The sequence below is a fragment of the Echinococcus granulosus genome, assembly GCF_000524195.1.
Source record: "Echinococcus granulosus chromosome Unknown EG_S00007, whole genome shotgun sequence".
Lineage (NCBI taxonomy): Eukaryota > Metazoa > Platyhelminthes > Cestoda > Cyclophyllidea > Taeniidae > Echinococcus > Echinococcus granulosus.
The window spans coordinates 387072-411622 of NW_020170387.1; the positions used below are offsets into that span (position 1 = coordinate 387072).

Sequence of the window (24551 nt, forward strand, 5' to 3'; positions counted from 1 at the left end):
TTGCGCGAGGTTCAGTGGCGTATTTTTGGAAAATACATTCGGTATTATTATTTTTGGCTTTTTTTAGCTGTAGCAACTTAAATCTGATAAATAACTTTGTGTTCTCTACTTTCTTTAAATCGGTAGATACCATAACCATTGACCCGGTTCAATTGCATAGATTCTTTGTTTAGAAGGTTGGTGAGTTTGGATTGGGCCATGTTTTCTTGGTATTCCTAGTAGTTATCACTGCTAATTCGTGTTTTTCAAATTCCGTTTTTTGTGTTAGTTTTACTGAAAAATTCCCAACCACGGAATTACTGTGCCGTGCTTTGTAATGTTGATAAGTACACTGGTCCTACTCTTTTGCTCTAAGATATGATAGGTAATGGATGTGAAGTGTGAAAATTTACAGAATGATGAGTTCCCCCTGACTATTCTACATTTCAATGAAGACCTTCTTGTGCCTGAGATTGGTAGCACTGTTGTTATCAGCGAAAATCAGACCGAAAGTGTTTGCGATTCACCTTCAAAAATATGGACAGGCAAACGAGTGCTCTGTTCCTTTTCGGCTAATAAGTAAGACTTGTTTTCCTATTAACTTGAACTGTTTCAGTGCTGATCTAGATGATTATCCTTTCCACGCTGTTACCTATGGAGAGCCGGGGGAGTTGTACGGATTGCCCTATAATGTATTCTTCATTTGTTATTACCATATCGTATAGGATCATAATTATGCAAAAGTATGGGAGGAAGAATCAAACAGTGACAACCAATTGGCCTTATTGGCTAAAGTTGCACTGTCAAGGAAAGAGAGCACTGATGTTGAAATCCAGCGGTCAGATTCGTCTGGCAACGGTAACATGTCGAATTCCACTGAAGTGATTTCAAGTCCTGGTTACCGGAGCCCCAGTGTGCCTCATGTGACGATTATTAAAACTCCATTCTTGAATCAGAATTATCAAACATCCTCGTCGATCCAGCAGAAGCTCTCTGGGCCCACGTGCAAGGTCGCGACCTCGAATGGCCGGACTATACTTCTTACGCCAAGTCGTGGAAATTTGGGTGCTTCAGTCCAAATCCATCGTGTATCCTCTGTTAACACATCTCAGGTCCTTCTGAGGACAGATTTTGCTTCTACTGGTGTTGGAAATGTTTCTAATGGTATTTCGTCTACTTTCAACGGGTCTATTCGCTGTATTTGCGGTTTTACTCGTGATGATGGTTGTCTGGTTCAGTGCACGAATTGCAAGTAAGTTGATAATATGCTTTTTCGGTTTGTCTTTCGGTGTATTTTGTCGCATATTAAAGCAATTGCATTGTCTGTTCTCCTAGGGTTTTTCAACACGCTGAATGCATGGCCCCTTCTTCCAGTAGCATTCTTCCAAAACCTTACCGCTGCGAACTTTGTCAACCGCGACCCGTCATGATTAGTGAGGCTATTGGCTTGCAGCGCAGAAAAATGGCCATCTGCAACACTTCTCCCTCCTTAGCAACGAAGACCATTAGGTTGACGGGTCCTACGGCAGCGTTTCGGTTGCCTCGTTCAAACGTTCCCACTACGCCACGGGTGCATAACCCAACTGTTGCACCGAATCGGTTCTTTTTAACAGGCGGTGCTAGTGGTCAGTCTACTGCGGCTACGTCATTATCAGTTCGACCCATCCAAGTGAGACTTGGCGAGGTTGTGGGTTCTTCTAGTGGTGGTGCTGCCTTGTACCAGGTCGACTCAGCAGCTCTCAATCATTTTTCACCGCGCTTTATTAATCTGGACACTGCCGTGGCTAGGCAGCAATCGCAGCCTTATATGACGACTGTTGGTAACCAGCGATCCTCCAAACGAAAGCAGGATCTTTTCACACGTATGTACTTACTGAAATGGTTGCTATTTTTTGTCGTATGTCAATTACTCACTTTATTTCAGTTGCAGGAGAGTCAGTCTCGTTCGACGCTATGACAAGTAACTATTCATACGACGAGGCTAACGTCGCGAACGGTCAACACATGCCCGTATCTGCCAATAACGATCACACCAATACCCTGTCATGCGGCGAAGGTAATGAATTACCTGGGCCTAAGTTTTATCGCACGCCTTCGCAAGTGGTTGGATCAGTGTGTGGTTTGGACGTGATTGAAGGGGCTAAGCCTCAATCGTCCGGATCTCTAGCCACGGCCTTCAGTGAAGTCACCGGTGATGTGTCTGCGGTTACTGGGCTCTCCACTGGTGTTCCCGAACCTGCCTCACCTGATGTTGTCATATGGAGTGACTCTTATGAGAAGGCCGCAGAAACACGCCTCTCTGATGCGCTTAAACAACGAATCCGAAATATATTTCTTACTCCTTCGGAGCGTGAACTTAAAACGCTGCAAATGGCGGACTCTTTTGCATTATCGCGCGGTCAGCAACGTTGTCGTGTTACTTCCTTCGAATTGGGTCGTAAGGTACCGCAATAAATCCTTTTAATTGGAATTTAACTTACAAAGACAGGCACAAAGGTAACTGTTAACAAACTATAGGGTCTTATTGCAACTGAGTGCATCTATCCGAATCAACCCGTTATCGAATACAAGGGCTACGCGATGTTACTGGACGAATACACCCAGCAACACAACTATAAACGGCAGTATGTTTTTATTCTAGTCTATTCAGTCCTTTTTTTAGTATACGCTATTAAATTTTATTGCGTATTATAGCTACAATCCCTTCGTGCTGTTTTACAAACAACTGGATAAAGCAGCAATATGCTTGGACGCGAGTAATTATGGGAATGAAGCGAGGTTTATACGGCGTTCTTGTATGCCGAACTGTGAAGTAAGCCGGCAATTCTATTCAACAAAAGTTGGTTTAAAGTTCCATGCTTGCATAACTCTATAAGGACTCATAGACGAGGTTTGCGCAACTTAGCTAACGATACATTTGCTCTATTGCCGTAAGTCAACAGTTTATGTATTCTCTGCGAATTGATATTTAAGGCCTTTTTGGACTTGGAGTTCTGCTATATTGCTATGTAAATGTGCTTGAGTCTTTTAACAGATGATGCGATTTCGAAAATTTGTTCTAGTTTCTGACTGCTATGTTTCAGTAAACCAGTCTTCTCATCGCTATTACAAAGTGCTCAGCTAGTTATGTAATCTTATGCCGAAGTGGCATATAAATGTCCACCGGAATGTTTTTATTTTGATTTGTAAATAACCATGAATGTAATCGCTCCCGCACTTTAGGTCAGGCTCACATTTCCACCAGCCGACTCCTTCTCTTCGGTAGTAAATCCTCAATGCATTCAGTTTGTCGTTACCTCGTCGATAAGCCGAGTGATTCCTGCTGGCACAGAACTCACCTTAGCCTTCGATTTCGACTATACGGCATGTTACTATCCTGTGCGGTGTGCATGTGGCCGTGGGGCACCACTATGCGCCGTGGCTGATTGGCTTAGACGTCATCATCACTCGTCTTCCAGCCTCCATGGCTACGACTATTGCGACGCGGAGGAGGGACATCGGCGTACTGCCGATGAAGATCAAGGTGAAGGCGACTGCGACTTTGATGATATTGATGACGGCAGTGAGGCTATTGATTACCAATACGATCGCAATCCTTTGTCGCATCGAAGTCGTCATCATCATGGATTCGTTGAGAAAACAACTCATAGTCGGATTGCTCTGAAGTGCGTATTTTTTTGCGCACATTCTAATGCCTTGGCGTTGCTATTGCAAAATTCGGCTTGGTCGATTTTGGTTTTCTTGTGATTTTAGCAGTAGATAATCAGAACGCAGGGTTGAACTGAGAAAAGAGACTCTTTTTAGCTTTACCTTTTACAGCCTCAAAGGTAATGAGCTCAATGCTCTTTAACTATTAAACGGTGTTTTCTCTCATGATTTTGGCCTTCCAATTGATCGTGATAAAAGCTCATTTTCTTTGTGATTGTATAATTACTTATAGAATTGTGTCACCCATGCCGTTAAATAACTCACTTGAAATGTTCCTTTGTTTTGGTTTAGAACTGGTAAACTTGTTTAACGCCATGATTCTTTTTTAATAATATCCTGTAGGCGTCTGCTTAACTCGAAGCATGTTAGCCCAGCCTTCTCACGTGTGCCGTACCCATCGGCCAAGCATATGGTTCAGGAGCAGTATCGAAGGCACCAAAACGGCATGCCAGCTGCGTTTGGGCTTAGCAAGCGCGGATTTCGTGGAGTTCGTGGCACTCGCGGCAGTGGTCGCGGCCGCGGTGGCGGTGGGCTCATCCGTCAACAACAGCAACATCTTAGAGCCAGTCGTCCACGTGGTCGCCCACCCAGCAGCAGCATAAAACGCAACCTTGTTCGTCGTCCTCCACCTCTTTGCTCTCCACTCCAACGACATAACTCCGATGTGGAGGAAGAGGAGAGGGAGGAGGAAGACGGAGTAAATCACTGTGCTTTACCCACTTCGTCTTCTCCCCGGACAGATGTCACGGAGCCCGGAGCCACCTCCCCATGGACCTGTTCTACGCGTTCATCTGCTATAGAGTCACGTGTACACTGCTTCGGAAATATTGGTGTCAACAAGAAGGGCTCGGCTCGTAGGGAGCAGCATCAAATTCGACAGCGTCGTTCATCGAAGATGCACTCTCCACGTCGGACATGCAGGAGGTCATCGATGGGAACGTCGAACGGTCCAGTTACTTCACCTGTTATGCCGCCGGAGGCTGATTCTGTGTTTATTGAAAGGCCATCGGAGGAACTGAAGTCACCAATATCAGCCATGTCGAAGGTACACCTTAACCATTATTTGTGGTATAGCAGTTTTTCGGAAGGAATTAAGTGTCCTTTTTACTTTGGTTTCCCGGAAAAGGCGAAGCGCGTTCGAAAAACGGGTGGTCGTTTGTCGAACGGTGTGGACGGCTCCCCGAGGCTGTTTGAAAAGGGCAGTTCGTCCGCTGCCAAGCGTACTCGTCGTCAATCCAACGTGGAAACATGTGATCATCCTTTGGGTGAACAAGGGGATGGAGAAGACAAGACCAAAGAGAAAGCATTGACAACACGATCAAGCGTAGGTTTTCACTGCTGTCATAGGCTCTTAGTAGCAAAGTCAGTGCTATATCTTGCACCCTTAACGACGATTTCTCAATGCCAAAATTAGGTGTCGTTCTTTGTGTGATTTTTATGGGCCACTTTTAAATTTTGTTTTATATCATCGTTTGGATATTTCTTTGATGTGAAGTCCCAAAGAAGTCTCGAATATACAAATTTTCTAAAATATGTTTAGGTAATTTTCTATTAATGATTTTGCAAGATGTACTGGTTGTAGTTTTACTCTTTCTTTGTTATTAGTCTTAAAATGGCCTTTCATCTTTTAGAAGTCTCGTGAGGATAATTGGTTGGCTGAAGTTATGCGTCGTATTGAACGTATGGAAAAGAAGCGCAAGAAAAATCCCACAAAGAAGCCGAAAGTGGACATAGATAATAAATCCGTGGAACCGGAACCTGAACTACACCCTCCAAAGCCTCTTTTTCCTGATCAACATGAAGATAAAAAACAAGTGGAAGTGAAGGAGGAGATTCCCCTTAAATCAGATGAGGCACTCAAGGGGGAGTTGTTAGTTGTTCCAAAAAAGGCACTACGAAAGCCGGCTTCTTCAGCTTCTACTGGATCTCATCCACCTACAACTCCACTGTCTCGTGAAGACCGTTGGATGCAGTGGCAGATTCAACGAATCGCTGAAATGGAGTCTTCTGACGCTCCCGCTGGTGACCATCTTCAGCACCAATCGACCAGTGGTTCTTCTATAAAGCAGCGGCGACGTTGCAGCAGTGGAGCAAAGTCTTCCCTTCCGCGCCGTTCTCCACAGAAGAAGGAGACGTCTGATCGTGGCACTGATGGTGCGGGAGGCGAGGCGGAGTGCAGTTTGATTGTTTATAAGCGTCGAGAACAAGACCCAATGGCGAAGTTCAGTCGTTCACGTACGGGCAACCATCACCGTCAGCAGCAAAATTTTCTAAACAGATCGTACAGTCTGGTGGAGAGCTTTGTGGATGAAGATTTGCCTGCTGGTGGAGAACTTCTTGATGATCATAGTGGTGTTGTTGGGGCGAACGGAGCCTCGAATTTCAATGACCCCAGCTGCTCCAATGCAGTTCCATCTGTCGGTTCCTCTTCTCCACCCAAACCCTCTAAAAAGCGATGGCTTTCGCAGGTACGATTATTTAATCGTTTGTTGTTCCTTCCCTAATTCCATATTTCCTTGCTGGGAGGGTTTTAGTTGTACTTTTATGGAAGTATAGGGTATCGTCATTATAATTGTCTTGAATATTCTTGATACTCCATATTTTTCCCAACCATTTGCTTTGAAAACTGTGCTATGCATCCATGTTCGATCGCTTACGAGTGTGCATACTAGTGAGTACTGGGTAAAGAACTGTCAAATGTGTTTTAACCTTAGCTATTGCCACTTCCCGGAGTCTGTGTATTTGAGTAATGTGTTTGTGCTATAATGAATCTTTGATTTATCATCATCGTCAAATCTCAAATTCAACTGTTGCTTACTATAGTACCAGTTTAGTCTAAATTTTTGTTGTCGTGCCTTCTTTATCAACTATATGCACATTTTCGCTCAACTATTTTAGCTATTAAACTAAAGCTACTGCGTAACAGGCCGTTGCTGTCATTTGTATCTGTACTTTGTAGGCTCTGATGGAGGAAGATCAACAACATCAGCAAAATCCTCCTAGCCGGACAACACCATCGCCTGTGGACTCACTAACTCCACCTGATTCCACATTCAATCCACTCAACTTTCAAAATCAACGAGCATTGAATCCTAAGAAGCGAATAATTTCACAGCTAGAGGAAGCGATGGCGCAACAACGACAATCCCCTTCACCACTTGATTCTCATATAGAGGTTTCCCCATCTTCTGATGCTCCCACACCTGCATCGGTAAGTACTTATCTTACCTTCGGATGTTATCAGCTACTTTGCGCGTAGATTTTATTGAACGCTGGTCCTTTGGGATCGAATCGGCATCATGGCATGTTTTCTTTCAGAGGCTCCCACTGAAAAAACGTCAGTCTGAGGAGGATACAGTAGGCGATGGTAGCAGACCAGGGACACCAAGGAAACCAAAACTAGAGAAGGTACGAATGTCTCTCTCGGAGTACCGTCGTCGTCGTGGTCTGAGTACAGCTTCTGTAGAGTCCACAGGAGCGAATAAAGCACAGGCACTCCCGCCGGTAGTGGTTCCTGTTTCACTTACCACACCTCCCGGTTCTCCTGCAGTTGATTTGAAACGACTCGCTCTCCCTTCACTGCCACTCGTTCCACCCACAAGTGAGTTTCCTCTGGGAGGCCCTCGGACACCAAGTGAACCTCCCAGTGATGAGGATGAGGAAAAACGAATGGATATTTCTCTGCCAACGCTATCGACACCATTTCTTCACCGATCTCAACAGCCACCTCCCTTGTCGGCACCAGCATCCTTACCGTCGCCTATGCAAGGGACCGTTGAACGGTTTCACGATTCCTTCAGCATCGATTCCTCTGAAAAGCCACGTGTAAGCTCATTCTCCACATTTCGACTTTTGTTATCAGTTATTAATGCGTTTACAAATTGTTTTCCAATTGGTCCCTTTCCCGTACCATATTCTTTGTCAAATGCCTGTTATGCACCTACGTTATGAAGCACCCGTTCTTTAGTTTGTGCCCGGTGCTCCTTTTGTAGGCATCGCCACCACCACATCGCCCTCCTGGCGGCTGTGACCGACACCTCTCGGGTCACGCCCAAAGGCGAGCTTCCCCGCCTCCGCCCCCCCATCTGGGTTCCGCATCAGACTCAGCGACCCCACCTGTCTCTCCCACCGCCTGTTATCCTCCTCCTGTAGAGCATATTCTTCGACGTGATCGCGAGATTCTGCAGTGGCAAATGGAACGAAAGCACCAAGACTTCCAGCCGTCCACTGCGCGTCTTCAACGAAGCAGTCATACCTCGAGTTCTAGCACTACTCATCTTGAAGGCAATCATGCACGCTCGTACTCCATCTCTACTCCTCCTCAACCGTCTGCTTCAAGATCTCATGCCTATCCCAACCTCGCTCAATCACTGGCTTCGGCCCCGCCCACCACTGCATTTAACCACCACGACATGGAGAGCATTCAGGAGACCCTGAGGCGTAAACAGGAGCATTTGCGTGCACAACTCCGCGATCTGCAAAAGGCCGCTGCCAGTGGGAGCGGATGATGGTACGTTATGACAACTAGTAGTTCGTGTGGTCAAAATTTGTCACACTTTATAATGAAGCCATCATTAGATAGGTTGTTTAATTCAGGATCATCAAATCTAATTTCATTCGAGGTGACAACTTAAATAAAAAGATTAATGTAAGAGGTCCTCGCTCGTAGAGGCTGATGAATTTCCGTTATATAGGGGCACGTGATGTTACATCAGATTGGGCAGTCGGTGTAAATGATTCCACTATTTTTGACGAGGAACCATTAGAGAAGCTATCCAGCTCAGTCGAAATCCTTAAACTGTATAAGAACTCAGGTTGTAAGTTAAAATTAAACAGTAGTATTGAAATGGGAACTTGATTTACGAATGCTTCTTTACATAAACTGACATCAAATGTCCGGCAACTTGAGTTTATCGTCAACAGTTCCTGTTGGAACTTATGGGGAAACGGTAATTATCCCTTTCAGGTCCCTTGAATCCTCTCCATCTAGCTGTCTGTCGCTTTACTGTAATCTGCCATCTGTTTAGGTTCACAACAGATACGAGTCTCCTGGTGCCGTTGTTTATCCTAAAATAAACAGTCGACGATGTCTGCTTATTTTTTTTGCCATAGATGCTGTGGATTTTCAAAAATAATTGTGGTTCTTTTCGCATAACTTGGTTCGAAACGTTATCTGAGCTTGATGCTGATTTCCTGAAAATCGTTTTAACGTGAATTATTCTCCTTTTAGGCTTATGAAGTACTGGGTATACCAATTGAGCGATGGGCCTTTATTTTTACAGCATTTCTTAAAACCGATCCCAAAAGAGGCCTAAATTGCGAAACTGCAGATCACGGCCGGTATTCTCTCCTTGCTCCCGCTTCCATGGCACCAAAATACCTTACTTATATTTCCACATTTATATTTGCGCCAATTTTAACACTGAAAACCTCCTCCTGTACAGTGTAGACGCAGCTGTGCCGCGCGAATTCAAGACCATCATTGCCGTGTCGTTGCGAAGGGGACAAAATTGAACGCATTGGTACTTTAGAAAGAAAGAAACTGCACTGATTCTCAGCTGCTCTTGCTACGACTACTTTTATACCTTGTCCCTACGTTCACCCGCGGTCCTTCTTGTACATACTTTAATGAACATTGCTTTAAGGACCCGTGTTTGAGGACGAAATTACCACTATGCCTGCCTAAAGCTCCCTGTGCATACGCACTTTCTTGTGTATAATTTCATCGCCATTGTTCTCATCCTATTCCCCGCCATGCTAGGGCACTAATTGTATACATCTTTTCTCCCTTATTTAATTGATGCCCCTTCTGTACACATGAGTGCAGCACTAATTGTTTTATCAAGAAAGGTTCATCCTTGCTACAGTTACCCAACCCCGCTGATTTTGCCTTCTTCTGAACTATCGGGTGTCAGCATTGAATCAATCGCTATGGGGTAGTATGAAGTATGTTCATTTACAAGATGTATTCACGTGTAGGCACGTAGGTTCCACCCGGAGCAGGTATCGGCATCGGTCACTCGCGTTGTCAGGATCTACAGTCGTTCGTGCCGCAAGTTAGTCATTCAGCACTTGATTCCGGTGTTTCCATCGGGGGTCCGACCCAGTGATCAATGCGAGGACGAGGCATATCAGGTGCAATTAATTTCCTGACTGATGGCGCTGTGTGTACTCACGCGGCATGGCGGCAACGTGTACCTTGATCTCGGTGTACGTTTACCTATCGGGATTCTCAATTAAATGTCAGGAAATTTACAGCTTAATTTCCTATTTCCCACAGGGACCTGTATGATCCTTTGGTAGGAGGCAGCGGGTTATTCTCACTAGATTAAGCCTGTGCCGAGCGCGGAACACGCAGTCAGGCCCCAAAAGAGCATGAGCGGTGGGCGCCGCAGTTGCGCTCTGTCGTGAATCTGGGGCTCTATTGTGCGTAAAAAGAGAAACGGAAACCCCTCAGCCAGTTGAGCAAGCCCATCTTACAGGTTGGCAATAGCGACAATGCGAGTACACCCGGTAACACAAAGTGGGGGGAAGAGCGGCGATATGGGCACCACTCAATGATAGGGGTGACAGCGCCTTAACAAACAGTAAAAAAGGAATGAAATCACTCAAAATGAGCGCCAATTACTGTTGACAGTACACCTACGCTTTCTTGACTGGTCGTAGCTCCGCTGTTTCCGCCCAGGAATCAGTATCTTCGATTGGCGCGCCTGCATTCAAACACGGCTTCTGCTTTAAACAAAAGGTGTTATTGTCGAGGTTTCCGTCAGAAAATCACTGTGAAGCGAAATGAAAGCAACTCATCGACCCTGTTAATATACGAAATCAGTCAATACACTATATTCATTTCATTTACTGCAGCTGAGATAGCAGCAAAGCAGGAAAATTCGACCGGTATGATCGTATTTACTCAAGGTCACACGAAGGGGAAATTGTTCTGTGGCTAAAAATAGAAATCAACACTAGTTGTTGGGTTCAAAACGGAATGTGAATCTACAAATCGGGGAAAATTAAATGGCACATGCTAACCAAAAAAATCCGCACACCAACACGCACGCACACGCACACATGGGGCTTTGCGTGCGCAATCGCCACCCAGTTGCGCAATTTCACGTTGTCGATACAGTCGTCGACGTTTGATTGGTGATTGAGGCGGACTAATAGAAGAAGTCCTAGCAATCGCAGTCTCGCTCACGCCATAACATCCATAGATTATGCGGTTTTTTGTACGTGTAATGTACATAATTTGGGTTCTTTGCTGATGCATTTGCGTAAAACAATTAACAACGGTTTCCAGCATCCGCATATGCTTGCACTTTTCCATTGATGCACCCATCCTTTCGGTGAATCGCATATTTGACAATTTCATCTCAACTTGAACTACTCAGTGTGATCTGAATCACTACTTCAATATTTTCAGACAAACTAAACTCGGCCAAAATGCCATTGTTTTTTTAACACTGAACTTACGAAATTAGTGTCCCCCTATGAAACTGATAAGCGGTCAGTCGAATAATGACTAAGTCGGACTGAAGCATAAGTGCGGCCACGCCACCGTACGGCCTAACAAGTTCACATCTCATCATGTCGTCCACTCTCGCTCGCACAATTTGTTAGGTCAACCTCATGGAACACATGATGCGTAAACTACAAATACTTTTGTGGTTGAAAGGGACTGTGTTTTGCATGCTAACTTCAATCACCTTTAAATGCATCAATCAGACGGTGCCCATTAATGAGGTTGAAGATATGGAGACACTACCAAGCTGTCTACTTCGGTAGCAATAATTGGTATGGGACATTACGCTAGAAAGAGCCTAATTTGTCGACGCTCGACAAGTGTCATCGATGCTGGGTCTCCGTAGTTGCCAAACGCTCACATTCAAGTGTAACATTAGGAGTCACTCATGTCTAAACAATATTCTCAAATTTCAAAACAATTTTTGTGTGGGATTAGCTCAAAATGAGGTCCGTTAATCCCAGCAGAATAACCCGTGCATTAAAGCGTCAATTACAACGATATTTCAAAAATAGTGTGCTGCTACAGTCGTCAAAAGCAAATACTACCTAACAGTTGTTGCAGAGTCCGACAGCCTACCTGACCAAGGGGAAAGCAGAGACCGATCCGCGCGCTAGTCACGTGACTACCACGTGCCTTTTGATGTCTGCGTTTCGGTGGCGGGGGCTGCGCACACACGACATTCCGTAAACACAGCTTTTGCCATAACTATGCAGCAGTTCATGTGCCGCTGGATTCCCTGCCTCCGAGCCTTTTGTGGCCACGTGCTACTCAGGAGAATGTTTGCATTCTACTGCGATTTTACAGGCTTGAAAGTTTGTGCCCTTCACCACAGTTGGAAAGATCCCGACTGAGTGGCATTTAAGCTCATGACTAGTCAGTTGTTCGCTCACTCCTAACAAGGGGTAGAGAGCCAAAGAGAAAAGTCTATCCAAGCATTTTGTTCATTTAATCCGGTTTTTGCCACCTTGCCAAGCACTCTAATCGCGGGATGTTTCCTTGCTGTTATGAGTAAAAACAGTGACTCGTCACCAGCTCGTGCGAGAAAAGCACCGTACGCTTGGGAGGAACGATGCCAGCGCAAAGGCATTTCACCATCCCATTGGTTATTATGCCAGCAGTTCTGCTTGCGCCACAACTAAACTAGTGGATACGAGCTTAACATAAGTCCTTCATTTGCGGGGTAACCGCAAAATGCAGAGTAGGTATGGGATATATGCACACCTGGCATATATAGGTGTTTTGCCCCGCTTCTAGCCATCATTTCATGTGCAATGACGTCCGCCAGAGGCATCGACATCCGATCAATGCAATGTGCGCCACTAAGAACACCTAAACCTAGGCTGGTTCCTGTGATCTCCACGGTGTCTTCCTTAATCTCCACTTCACTCATCGCCCATAATGGATGACGTTCCACGCACTTCTAATGTAGAGGCACAGTTGAAGTGGAGTTGGCTGCCGTAGCGTTAAAAGCAGTGCCTTAATGCAAGGCCTTGCTAAGGAGCGTGCCACGTGATTCAGCACTTGCATGTCTACTTTTCTGCCATGGCAGTGTCGTGTCCATACACAGAAGTTATCTGTGCTCCTTCTAATACAAACGTGGAAGAACCCATTCCGTTTTACACCAAACAAATAGACATCCGAAAAACGAGTTGCGGATGCCTTTAAAAGGAATGTTTTACCGTTAGAAAGTGATGTAATTTGGGGGAATGTGCATGTATGGTGAGTTCACCTCGATTAGCTCTACCAATGGCGGATACTGTATCGTCTTGCATTTTGTGACTGAGATGGACCCACTTTTTTCCATGAATCGTCAATCACAACATTTCCCACGTATATCACATGAATTTACAGCTTCTTTGTTTCAGCCCAAAAGCAAGGGTATCAGAGAAGTAAAAGTGTACCTTTCGGAGCAGCCGCCCAATGCACGAGATAGTGAGTGTTAGTGATGTAGGACGCAAAGGCTCACATTATGGAATGGGATGCTCTTCCATGTTTTTTTAGGAGCAGTCACTACTGCGCCTATACTCTAAAATCGAAAAGCCTGACTAACAATACCTTCTGCCACCGCAAATTACATAAGATGAAGGAAAAATCAAATTGAGCAAATGCATGCGAGCAAAACCTAAAATAGTGACGTGTGGTTTGGCTTGAGAATGAGATTGGATTCTACGCTGCAGAGAAACTAATCACTACTTTCTTGTGGTCAAATGCAAGGTCCCTCATTTGGAAAAATGGAATTAGTTATTGCTATTTAATTATCCTTCTTCATTTCATGCGACGGTGACACTATTCAGTGAAATGATTTCAAAGATGTTTCAAAATACAGACGGCCGTAAATTTCCTACACTAAGTTTTGTGGTTCAGCTCCTTTTACTTCGGTTAATTCCACAATGATGAGGCGAGTCGTTGTTGCAGCGTTTATTTTCCCCAATTATTTCCTTTCCAACTACTTTTAAGCTAATATGTTAATAAACAATGGAGTTTGTTATTTAAAAACCAGTTTGGTCATCAGTGGAATGCAGCGATTTCATCTTATGAGCATAGTTTAAATGTTACACATTCTACCATCGGATGGGATGGACCCACAAACAGCTTAATAACAAACACTTTTAAAGGTGAAATTATCAAAGTGTAATCCATGCTTGTTTAGATGTACCTTTTAGGTGAGAGAGGGTCGGTAAACACGAACGTCGTGACGAGTCGGACGCTATCGTCTCCTGAGGAAAAAAAACATACCCTGAACACACTTAAACCGCGTTACCCCTTTATTTTTCGCTACCTATTAAAGCATGCCCTTGTCAAATTCGTTTACTGGTCCCAAGGCTATGAAGGCGGAGGTGAAAGAAACATGGAGCTTATTGCAAAAGAACCACTGAAATCTTTTTTGGGAAAAGTATTGCACATGAAAAGTTTGGTTACATTTCGTTTTACATCTCAAAACAAATTGCTCCATCCATCTCATTTTTCCCCTGAATATCATAACATTGGAAAGGTTGTTTTTTTTAATTCGTGCATATTTATGCCTTCTTACAAATACCAGAGAACACAATGATCATAGGAAGAGGCTTGGGGCAGACCAACATGGTGTTGAGTGGTGTCCGGTGAGGGACTTGATTGAGTCGAATTAGATGAGTAGAGCAATAAAAGTAGACCTTGTTATCCTTCTCATGCGTTAGACGAATAAAAGAGCGGTAAATGTCGTTTAAAATTTCAGTCTCCTTACATGTCCAAATCTAAAGGACAATATTATCGAGTCAGGCAAATGCATGAGGTCGATGGGAGAGTTGGACTCAAAAAACCCAGGTGCATTACTTTCCTATTTATGGGTACTCGGTGAATATTCACCAAAAGAGAGTTAATCACGAGTTTGCTCACAAAATTCCCACAGTTGCTGCTACACCACCTACCGAGGCACTCTTTTAGTACACATCTAAGCTTTGTTCAGTATGTTACATAATTCCACTTCAAATCGGATTTCAAAAGCCCTAAAGTAGTACAAATGACAAGTTTATGAAGGCTCTTCATAAGAACATTTAGATGAGCTGGGGCAGTTTTTAACGGGATGTTAGTCATTAATTCCCAAAGGGGTGATATAGATTCTGGCAACAGTTTTTATTTCGCGCTGACAACTAGTTGGCTCAAGTAGGAAACCATGACGATTTGAAGAGGTTGTGTGTCTTTTAACGGGGCTAGACTTCAAAAGGCCTTATTCATGCCTTTACCTCTTTGAAACTTAATATTTATCCATCACACCTCTTGTGGAAGTCGCCGAAGGATGACTAAAACACTTTAAAGGATGTGAGTCCTCATACCAAAGGCACTTACCAACAATGCTTCTTGAATAATGATTACCACTGCAAGTTGGCACTTGAATGCGAATGATGATATCACTTCGGTAGAAGGCATTTCGAGTTGAGATGAGATGCGGAGTTCTGACCAGAGAATTAATTGAAGTCACTACAATAGCGACCGTTGATGAAAAAAAAGTCTTCCTTTAACTGCAAAAAATCAGCCAAACTACATTAAAATACGCAGGCGTCCTAACCGCGTCTAGAGTTAGGCCACGCTCAGATGCATCGCACTGGGAGGAAGCCCTCCTAACTGAAAGACAACGTGCTACAGGCTAGCCCTACATGAAATTTAGCGCGTCGCTAAGGCTTTTTTCACGCAGTTTGGTGGTGATTAATTATGTAGGAAGTTCTTCCGCACTGAGAATACTGAGAATTATTTGATGTTGCCCAGGAACAACCGACGATTTCAAATCAAGTACCAGTAAAAGGTAATTTCTATGCAATCAGCAAATCATCGCTTTTCGATCAGGAAAGACCGCATTCATTAAATTAGTGCTTCCAAAAATTAACAGAAGCAAATTATGATTGCCAACTAATTGAATTGTTGATTTAATTTAAAGTTTACCACAGAACCATTCGATAGATTCACAGTGGAAACGTTCTCGAGGTCTAAGAAAATGCTCTTTTACACGAATTTAATGCGCAATGTGTTGGTTTTAACTACTCAAAGTCGCTACTTGCCATTTCAGAGAGATACAGGTACATACTCGTTATGTGGAACAAACTTTTAACGAAAGTAAAATTTGTGTCGCTTTCTACTGCCAAATCCGCTTCTATGCGACAAAGAACAAACGATCCTATGGAAAAATGTTTTAGCTAGAGGGCTACACGTATAAGAAAATTTCTGCACTATCAGAGAATTTCAGGAACGCAGGGGAGTAGGAGAGAGTTATTGGAATGATATCCGATGTAATTCACAAACACCTCTTTCAAACCAAAAAACAGCAGTATTTAACAAAAAAATCACATTTCACTGCCCCATCCATGGACCAACAGGATAACTAGAGTACTGCAACAGACTAACGTAACAATTTCATTGGTGGTAAAAAATTCATTTGCTGTGTGTGCTTATATATGTGTGAGAGAGAAGAGTATCACAGAGGTTCAGGGAGCCGTAAATCCAATCCAACCTCGAATTCGCTACCTAGAAGAAGTCCTCTGGGATCCTCGTCATCCACATTGAGGAGATCGGTGAAGCTGAAACCCGGTTCCGGTTCCCACAGCGTGGATCTCGACGCATGAGGGTGCGCACTGCTCAGGTCGACGGGGTTGCTGTGCGACAGATCGATAACCTCATGGGGCAGCTCGGTCAGATCGAGGGCTCCTTCACCAGCAATCGACGAACACACCCTGGTCTGGACAGGAATCACTGCCGGATGCTGAGACGTCTGCAGGCAGAAGCGTATTGGAATAGTATGTATTCAAATTGTATATTTAGCCATAAGAACTTTTGGATTTCCCGCGGTTTAACTACGACACATGTTAATATTCTCAAAGTCCATCCGTACGTCGATGACAACAATATCTCTGGGCTCGTGTTATAGCACTTTCAGTGTGAATCAAACATTACAGTAGTGACATCGTCAGAGAATCCAGCCTGATGGAGGAAAAATCGCGTTTTTCCCAGGCTGATAACTTCATTACAACACCACACAACCCACCTGCAGAGACCAAGCAGAGGGATTATTCAGACCGTGTCAAATTTCAGCAACTATCTCAATCTCTAGCAACACATTGTGACTGGCAATAAAATGAGACCACTATTGGACGAAACCAAACTCTCCTTAATAAAATGGCCATAGTATTCCTGATGGATACAGTTTATGATTTGCTTTTAAGCGAATTCTCCTACGGAATGTGCAGCGTCGTCTTAAGCATTACTTTTGAATTGGCTTCATCCCCATGTAGTTAGCCCAGAGGATGACGTGATATCTAAGAATCCTCTTCAAAGCCAACGGTGCGAACTACTACTGATGCATTTCGCCCTCGTTTATATCTTGCGATTGTTTAGACTGCTGAAATGTCTGTAACGGTGGTCCTTTCGATCTTATCGCGATTTGACCATGCCAATGCCACTTATCCCTGCAGATTTCAAGCCCTTCTCTAAGTTCGCGTTATTGCATCTTACAGCATCTTCAGGGAGGGCTCAGGTGCTACTGCCAAGGGAAATGAAGTGCGAAATGCGCAAACGGAATATGAGAAGGAGCAGGTAGTTTTTTTTCTCAACCTTTTCATTTCGGGGCTGTGGAGGTGGATATCTATATTATTTTATACGAATCCGGAAAGTAGTTTCGTTCTTTCTATTTTTCTAATTTGTCATACACATTTCAACGCAGCCTTCACATCTAACTTTTGAAAGAAAATAATGTTTGAACAACCGAAAAAAACCATCCCGAACACAACGCAAGCAAAAAAAATCGGCTGAAATGACTGGATGAAGATTGTCACAAACCCTATGAGGATGTTTGCAAATTGAGGCATACAATTAATTCGACACTTGGGATCATATTCCCTATTTCAGTTCGTACCTCGCAAATACTGCTGGTTGACAATGAGGCATTTAGTATCTTAGAAGAATGGAATCTATGAATCGGAGGAAATAATTCCACTGACGCCTAACATGAATGGGGATGAATTCACTTTTTATTCATCATGAAAAAGTCGATGATCTTAAATGTCAACTTACAGGGGAGAGGGAGGTTGGAAGCGAAGGATCAGTGACAGTCAAGCAGAGTGCCGAAGTACAGAGGTCGACAGGGAGGCAGTGAGTAAATATCAGGGGTCCCTCTGTGACTCCCAAGACGGCACTGTGAACTGACCGTCGAGGCTCTTCTCCCACTACACCCGATCCAGCAGGAGCTAGCTCCATTAAAATGGTGGGACGCTAGATGAAAGGAATACTTGATGCTTGACTCTACCATGAGGGCGATCTACTACAACACCTTGGTACCAACCTGCTCAGTAGTTCCTTCTACTCCGGCAGGCCCAACAGCAGGGATGGGCTGGTCAATTCCTGTGTATTGAGGAACTACTGCATAGAAAATATCCCCAGTGGATAGGAGGTAGGCCCCGGTACCAGAACCGAGGCTGATTGGCAGTTGAGAAGCTGTGGGGTCTGATGCCACGGCAATTGCGGGTGTCTTCAAACTGTAGTTAACTACAGCAGTCTCCGAAGGTGGCTGTTGTGAAAAATTGTAGACAGGATGCATTAACACAATCACTTGTGGCCTCGGCCAAAAGACATCACCCAGAGGGGAGAAATATACGGACGAGGAAAACAAAATTTCCCCACACATAGCTCCATTGGGGTACTGATGCCGAAAATCGGGCGTTAGGAGTTCAAATTATCACCTAGATGGGCACGAATGTGCAAAAGTTTATGCGAAACAACTTACAGCCTTCAGGCGCCGCAAACACTTAAATAACCTCAATAACATATGAAAACGATTTTGACTTAAGCTTACGCAGTGCAGCATTATGATGCCTACGGAATGGCACAAATTTCGCATTAGATTGGGTATCGTGTAACTTCTAGAAGTACATTGTGACAAGGCTTATAATAAATAAGCTAATACATTAAAAGGATGGCATGCATAAGTAAATCGGCTCGTCTCTGCACATTTCAGTTCGAGCACGGCAAATAAGGATTTACACAGCACATTCTGAAAATCACCATGTCTGTAGCATAATCGTAGTGGAAAAGTACATCATGGAAGACACAAAGTGTTGAGAGAGCGAACATGAATGTGCCATGTACCCTTGTTGAAAGGGATACAATAAGTAAGTTTGACCTAACAATATTGAAGCTACAATATCATACATTTGGAGGATATATTAGCATGATGGAGTCTAACTAGGATACAGAATTCGTCAATCAATCAGAAGGCTATATCTTAACCATTGAATGGGTTGGACTCAATGAATCGGAATGTCCAACAAAGAAATGAGATAAATTATTATAATTTACCCAGGTTGGACTGAGAAGACATTACAACCATGCATTTCTTTTTAAGTCCTTTGCCAGTAGATAATACCAAGATTAGTGAACAATGGTTCCAAATAAATAAAATGACAGAAAAAACAAGCGCACAGGACAAGGAATTTTAAAAACCATGCAGTAGTGTGATAAAGAGCACCAACAACAGGTAATAAGCACCACTAACAAAGCTGTTGCCATTATGTACGCACCAATGCTGCACATAAATCATGCAAATATCCCATCGTGTGTGTCAGCTATGGGTAGTTTTATGGCAAAACAAATTCGTTTTTAAAGGTCACGCAATTCGAATGACAAAATTACGGTTTTAGATGCATTGGTGGTTGCCCTGTGCTGCAGTACGCTTCATTTATTGAATGCCTAAAAAGTCTAACCACAATATGGGCTAACTGTCCGGGACATCTGCTTTGAAATGTTCACCTATCCTTTACGATGAATGACGCGAAGCGATAGTTTAGCAAAGCAGGTAATACGGACAAAACGTGAACTCGACTGGCAAAAGGTAGTTACACCAAGAAGGGAATCCTGAGCGCAGTAACGAGGCGAAGTCGTCAGGCTACGCCATTCACTTACTGATAATTGGGTTAGGCTATTAAGTTATTCCGACTTACTCCCTACTTCGGATGATACAACTGAGTGCTCCATGGCGGTCAGATGTGACAATATGATGATAAAACCATGTCCTCCTAGTGATGAGGGCAGTGCCAAAATTGCGAGAGGTTTACGATTTTTCATAAAATTGGCAATATTACTCTTCGAGGGTCTCCAACCTGCTGGGTAGCCACCTTGGAAGGAATCTCGTCGACTCGTGAGACTTGAATGCCCATGGTGCGCTTGTAGTTGGGATGGTGGAGACGCATGTGCTTTCGCAGAGAGGAGTCCAATTTATACCCCCGTTGATCTGGACATAAAGGACAGACGTAAGGGCCATTGATAGTGGTGGGAAAGGAAATCGACGCATTCTTAGGCACCACAACTGCGGGAGCTGGCCTAGCATTCGTTCCCTGAAATGAGAACCAATTTAAGATAACTAGTAGCAGAATAATCTATTAAGCCCCGGTTGTCCCTTTACTCAGAAATTGCCGAAACAAATTTCAATGTAAACTGAAGTGTTAAACTTTTGTTGTGGAGTCTGGAGCTTCGTGAATAAATTGCGGTGGAAAGGCGACATTTAAATTAGATCAATCGCCACGAAACTACAGGATTAAAATAAGAATTTATTTTATCTGAAAAGGTACTTAGACCATACACTCAGCGAAATGCTGACACCGGAATTCCCCCTTCTAGCAGTAAATATTTTCTAAAACAAAAAATAGAACCGAGAGCAAGATTGTTATTCATTACCTGTTCAGAAATGATTCTCTGCAGCCTATGGTTTCGCAAGCACTTGGAGCGATCAGAGGATCGCATGAAAACGTGACGACACTCGGAACAGGTGTAGGTTACACCTAAGAACGCAGGGGGAATGAAGCGAAGGACAGTACTCTTGAAAACGACAGCGGATAAGTTAAGTAATCAAAAAATGTGATCGGAAATGAAGGTGAAAGAGTTGACCTGGCTGTCTACTCTGTGAAAGTTTTTCAAAGCTAAACAACCATTCCACATCTTAGACAATTCACGAAAGGGCCGTTCATTTGTTAACCTAGTTTGGCAGTCCATAAATATCAAAACATCATCGAGGGGTTAGCTAATTCATGAAGAAAATAAGGGGATATGATTCTATTTACAAATAATTGATCAGTGTAAGGATAGGAGGGTTTAAGGCGCCCGTGAACATACCAGCGTGAATGAGGCGATGACGCGCGAGGTTCTGCCTTGAAGTAAATCGTTGAGGGCAGCGATCACAGCAGAAGGGCTTTTGCCTCCTGTGGAAATTCAAGTGCTCTTGCATGAGATATCTATCAGAGCGAATACATAAGCATGAATGGATAGCATTTACTATTTGTTGAAAATTCAAGATGTTCCATTCAGGATTCAAGTAATTTGAAATTAATGAAACGCAATAATCAAAGGCAGACAAAACTCATTTTAAGAAAAGAAAGAATGAAATCTTTTTAAGTAGATTCATAAATAAACTAGGGGGGGTTATTTTTTGCTTTTCTTGCATTTTCGACCCAAATTTGGCGGCCTGGTGAAAAGTCGTTAGCTAAAACCACTAATGTGCAGCGGCAAAGTTACAATTGCATCACGAAAGAATCGGCCACATAAAGAAGAGTTCTCATTCCAAAATAGGCAAACGATACATTCGACAACGAACCAGGCATCACATAACCACCTAACGGTCAGAAGTATGGAAGGATACATCTGGCAGCGGATAACTATAAAACAGGAGATAAGAAATGGAGTCGATATAGAATTAAGCAGAAAGGTAGGTAATGGTGTCGATGTTAGCTGCAGCAGGAGCACGTTATCCAAACTCCTAATTCAAGAAAAGCCGATATAAGCGTGCTCATTAAATGAAACAGTAAAAAAGAATAAGATAATCTTATAACATCAACAACTTAAATACTATACCGTAGAACCTGTTTTCAGTCAAATTTAGTGGAAATAATCGTTTCAACCAAAATGGAAAGTTTCGGTTTTGCTGATTAGGACCTGTGGGATATCTGGATATTCCAAATCAATAACGGTTTATTCATTAGAACCATGTGGCACCACTAAAGTTCTTAAAATACCAAAATACCAAAAAGATAAGAATACTGAAATACTGATTTACAGGAATTAAACTACTTGTTCCAATCCGAACTCATAGCTGAGTCAAAGAATTACTGTAAATTTGCACAACTACACAATTTCGAGCATACTTAAATGGTATTTCTTTAGTTTAAAAATAATAAGTAAAATAAGTTGAACGTAATGTGCTTTAACGTCTTACGATGCCAAAAAAGCAAAACAGAGCTCAATGAGGGACTGGCATGAGGCGTGAAAACACGGTAAAATATACACCAAAAGACAGAGCAAGTGACTCAAAGGTACCGTCGCTTGAACGCAGTTTCCGGACTTGCTCGAACGCACGAGGGTATGGGACAGGGGAATCCATGCTTATCGAGAGTAGTGCCGTTTTTAGAAATAGAAAGGGGTTTGGCTTGCTTTTGAATGCCTCCTGAGGTCCGATTACGTCGCTAAAAAAGGTAAGAAACCGTAGATGTTTCAGTGGAGATAAATTAAAGTCTTAAAATCGTCCAGAAACACATACACTCTTCACTTTCAAACCACGTTTGCTCTCCTCCTGCCTATTGAATCTCGGCTCGACTTCCTGCAAGTAACCGTGGCACATCAATATCACGAGACATGGGAACTAGAATGACAATAATTCAAGTAACCTGGTGACTGAAGGTGTCAATCGGTGGCAGTACACTTAAACACCGATCCATGGACGGCGAAATCTGGAGGCTTAGCCCTGGAATTGTGTTTTCTAAGGCTGAATGACGGTACCCACCGCCCTCTGTGGAAGACAATATAGACTCCTCGTTCAATGATCCGACTGAAAGGTCCTGAAGGTAGACAGGCCAGCCGCTTAGTTATGGTCTACACGTAAGAGGACAAAAAGAAATTTCTGCGTAAAGGATTTATTTAGGTGGATTATGTACAAACTCGCTTATAACGAATGCTTTTCGTAAAATCACAGTCAACTTTTGACTTAGTTTTTGGCAACCGAGACTGGGCCAGCTGCGGTGAGTTGGAATCAATGTACAACCAATTACGACAAACTGTTTTGAAGGTCAATGCACTGTCCTCCAACAGAGGTTGAGTAAACACGGAAAAGTCCATGCACCTGAAAAGACTAATCAGTTTATTGATGACAGACAATTGCTGTTCTCGCACACAGATGGATTCATTGGTTGTGTCAATGGGTTTACAAAATCTTTCGGCAATTTGTTGGAAGTACCCCGGTTGATGGCGCGATTTGATGAAACTAAATGCTTCGATGGACGTTTGAGGTGGATAGGGAAGTGCTGGGTTTCCGTCGGCGAAGGCTAGCTTATTCAAAACGTTCGCAACTCCAATCCAACGTAAACCACTGGGCAGACGAGTACTTAAAATTTGAAGTGTCTGGGATTCATTCGCCTTTACTTGATCTTCAACCTGTGCTGTACAAATAACTTCGATAAGAGTAAGCCAATTCTTAATTGACTGAGTATCATGGTTTACGACAAAATCGAGAGAACGAAAAAACCGATGCGGATTTTTCCTCTGCTTTTGTAAGAGTAAAGCTGCACCGCAGCAGGAAATGGGAAAGTATTCAGAAACGGCTTCTGCACCCCACTCGGATGGCTGGGTCATCGACAAATGTGCAATCTGCTCTCTAGCGCGATAGGTGAGAATTGTCAACTCAGGAGGGCCCCTAGATATCCCATTAACTTATAACGAAGATAACACCTGAAGTTTTTCCGAAAAATTATTCGAGCCTTAATATTCTCACGTGCTCTTTGGTGTTCCTTAGTTATACTCGCGGCCACAGAACGAGAAGTATCGTTTATCAACGTATCGGAAAGATGTTCAACAGCGTCAAACATTTCATGATCCATCCTAAGCTCATTATTTGTAACGCCTCGTGAAGCATCGGGCTTTGCGTTACGTTTTGATCTAACACTTCTCATACTCAGCATCCTTAGACCTCGTACGAGGTCATGGCTGAAACTAGATCCACGAAGGACAACCATCACACACGCAATTGCGCTATTTGATGATGAGCATAGTCGAAAGGCCCGGTGAAAATCTGCTTAATCAAAACGTCAAGTTAGTGAAAGTAGAATTAAGAAGCCCACAGCTTAGCAAACTAAAAGACAAAGTTTAAAAATTATTGACAGACACATGTGTAATTGCATTAACACCAGAGTGACGGTTTTTGGTACTTAAGAGGAATTAACTTGCACTAATGTTTACCTAAATTTCCCCCTTATGTATTCATGAATTTAGATAAGGGGCTGACGCATTTGATTATGATAAGCCTAGGATTTATCACTGTTAATTTCAAAGCAATTTGATCTATATTTATAAGGTTGCTCGGCAAAACCTTTGTTGCCATTTTCGCAGCCATGGGATTTTCTAGGTGAATTTAATATACTATTTGTAATTGGGGCAGATAAAGAAAGTTAACTGTTATCTGTTCTCTTTTTTCGCTTAAACACAAATTCCTTGGTAACGGTTTAAGAAAAGGCTGGCTAGCCTCTTGACGATTTATGATTCTTTAAATAGGCCCCACTATTTATAAACTTAAATAAGTTTTTCTTTATTTTCTACTTAACGTATATATTTATGACAGCTCAGACGCCTTACGCGCGTATTTATTGTAGCGTTCCGAGACTTCCCTGAAGAAGAAAGATGACGCAATACTGAGGCAGAATATATACATACATTCAGCACAGAGAAGGTGTCTGGGCTACTGGCATGGCTCGAAGGTTAGCCCACCCAGCGAGGTACACAAAGGCTAATTCAAAGTACAAAAGTGACGCCTCTCCAATCCTGAGGGGTAAACCACCATCGTATTACA

The 24551-nt window shown here is 43.2% G+C and overlaps 2 protein-coding genes across 2 annotated transcripts; one reads left to right on the plus strand and one right to left on the minus strand. All coding sequences in view use genetic code 11, as the record gives it.

Annotated features, from left to right (window-relative positions):
- Positions 1-367: 367 nt before the first annotated feature.
- Positions 368-14261, plus strand: EGR_01762 (hypothetical protein; the record flags this gene model as incomplete). Its single annotated transcript, XM_024491011.1, has 11 exons — positions 368-558; positions 596-671; positions 705-1231; positions 3920-3983; positions 5319-6155; positions 6244-6369; positions 6647-6898; positions 7006-7512; positions 8800-8897; positions 13691-13824; positions 14032-14261. The coding sequence occupies 11 exons, from the start codon at positions 368-370 to the stop codon at positions 14259-14261; spliced, it is 3042 nt and encodes a 1013-aa protein (XP_024354467.1).
- Positions 14262-16154: 1893 nt separating this feature from the next.
- On the minus strand, positions 16155-23721 carry EGR_01763 (PR domain zinc finger protein; the record flags this gene model as incomplete). Its single annotated transcript, XM_024491012.1, has 11 exons — positions 16155-16448; positions 17747-17944; positions 18015-18239; positions 19810-20061; positions 20402-20505; positions 20837-20955; positions 22034-22179; positions 22254-22355; positions 22381-22551; positions 22652-23402; positions 23438-23721. The coding sequence occupies 11 exons, from the start codon at positions 23719-23721 to the stop codon at positions 16155-16157; spliced, it is 2646 nt and encodes an 881-aa protein (XP_024354468.1).
- Positions 23722-24551: the final 830 nt, after the last annotated feature.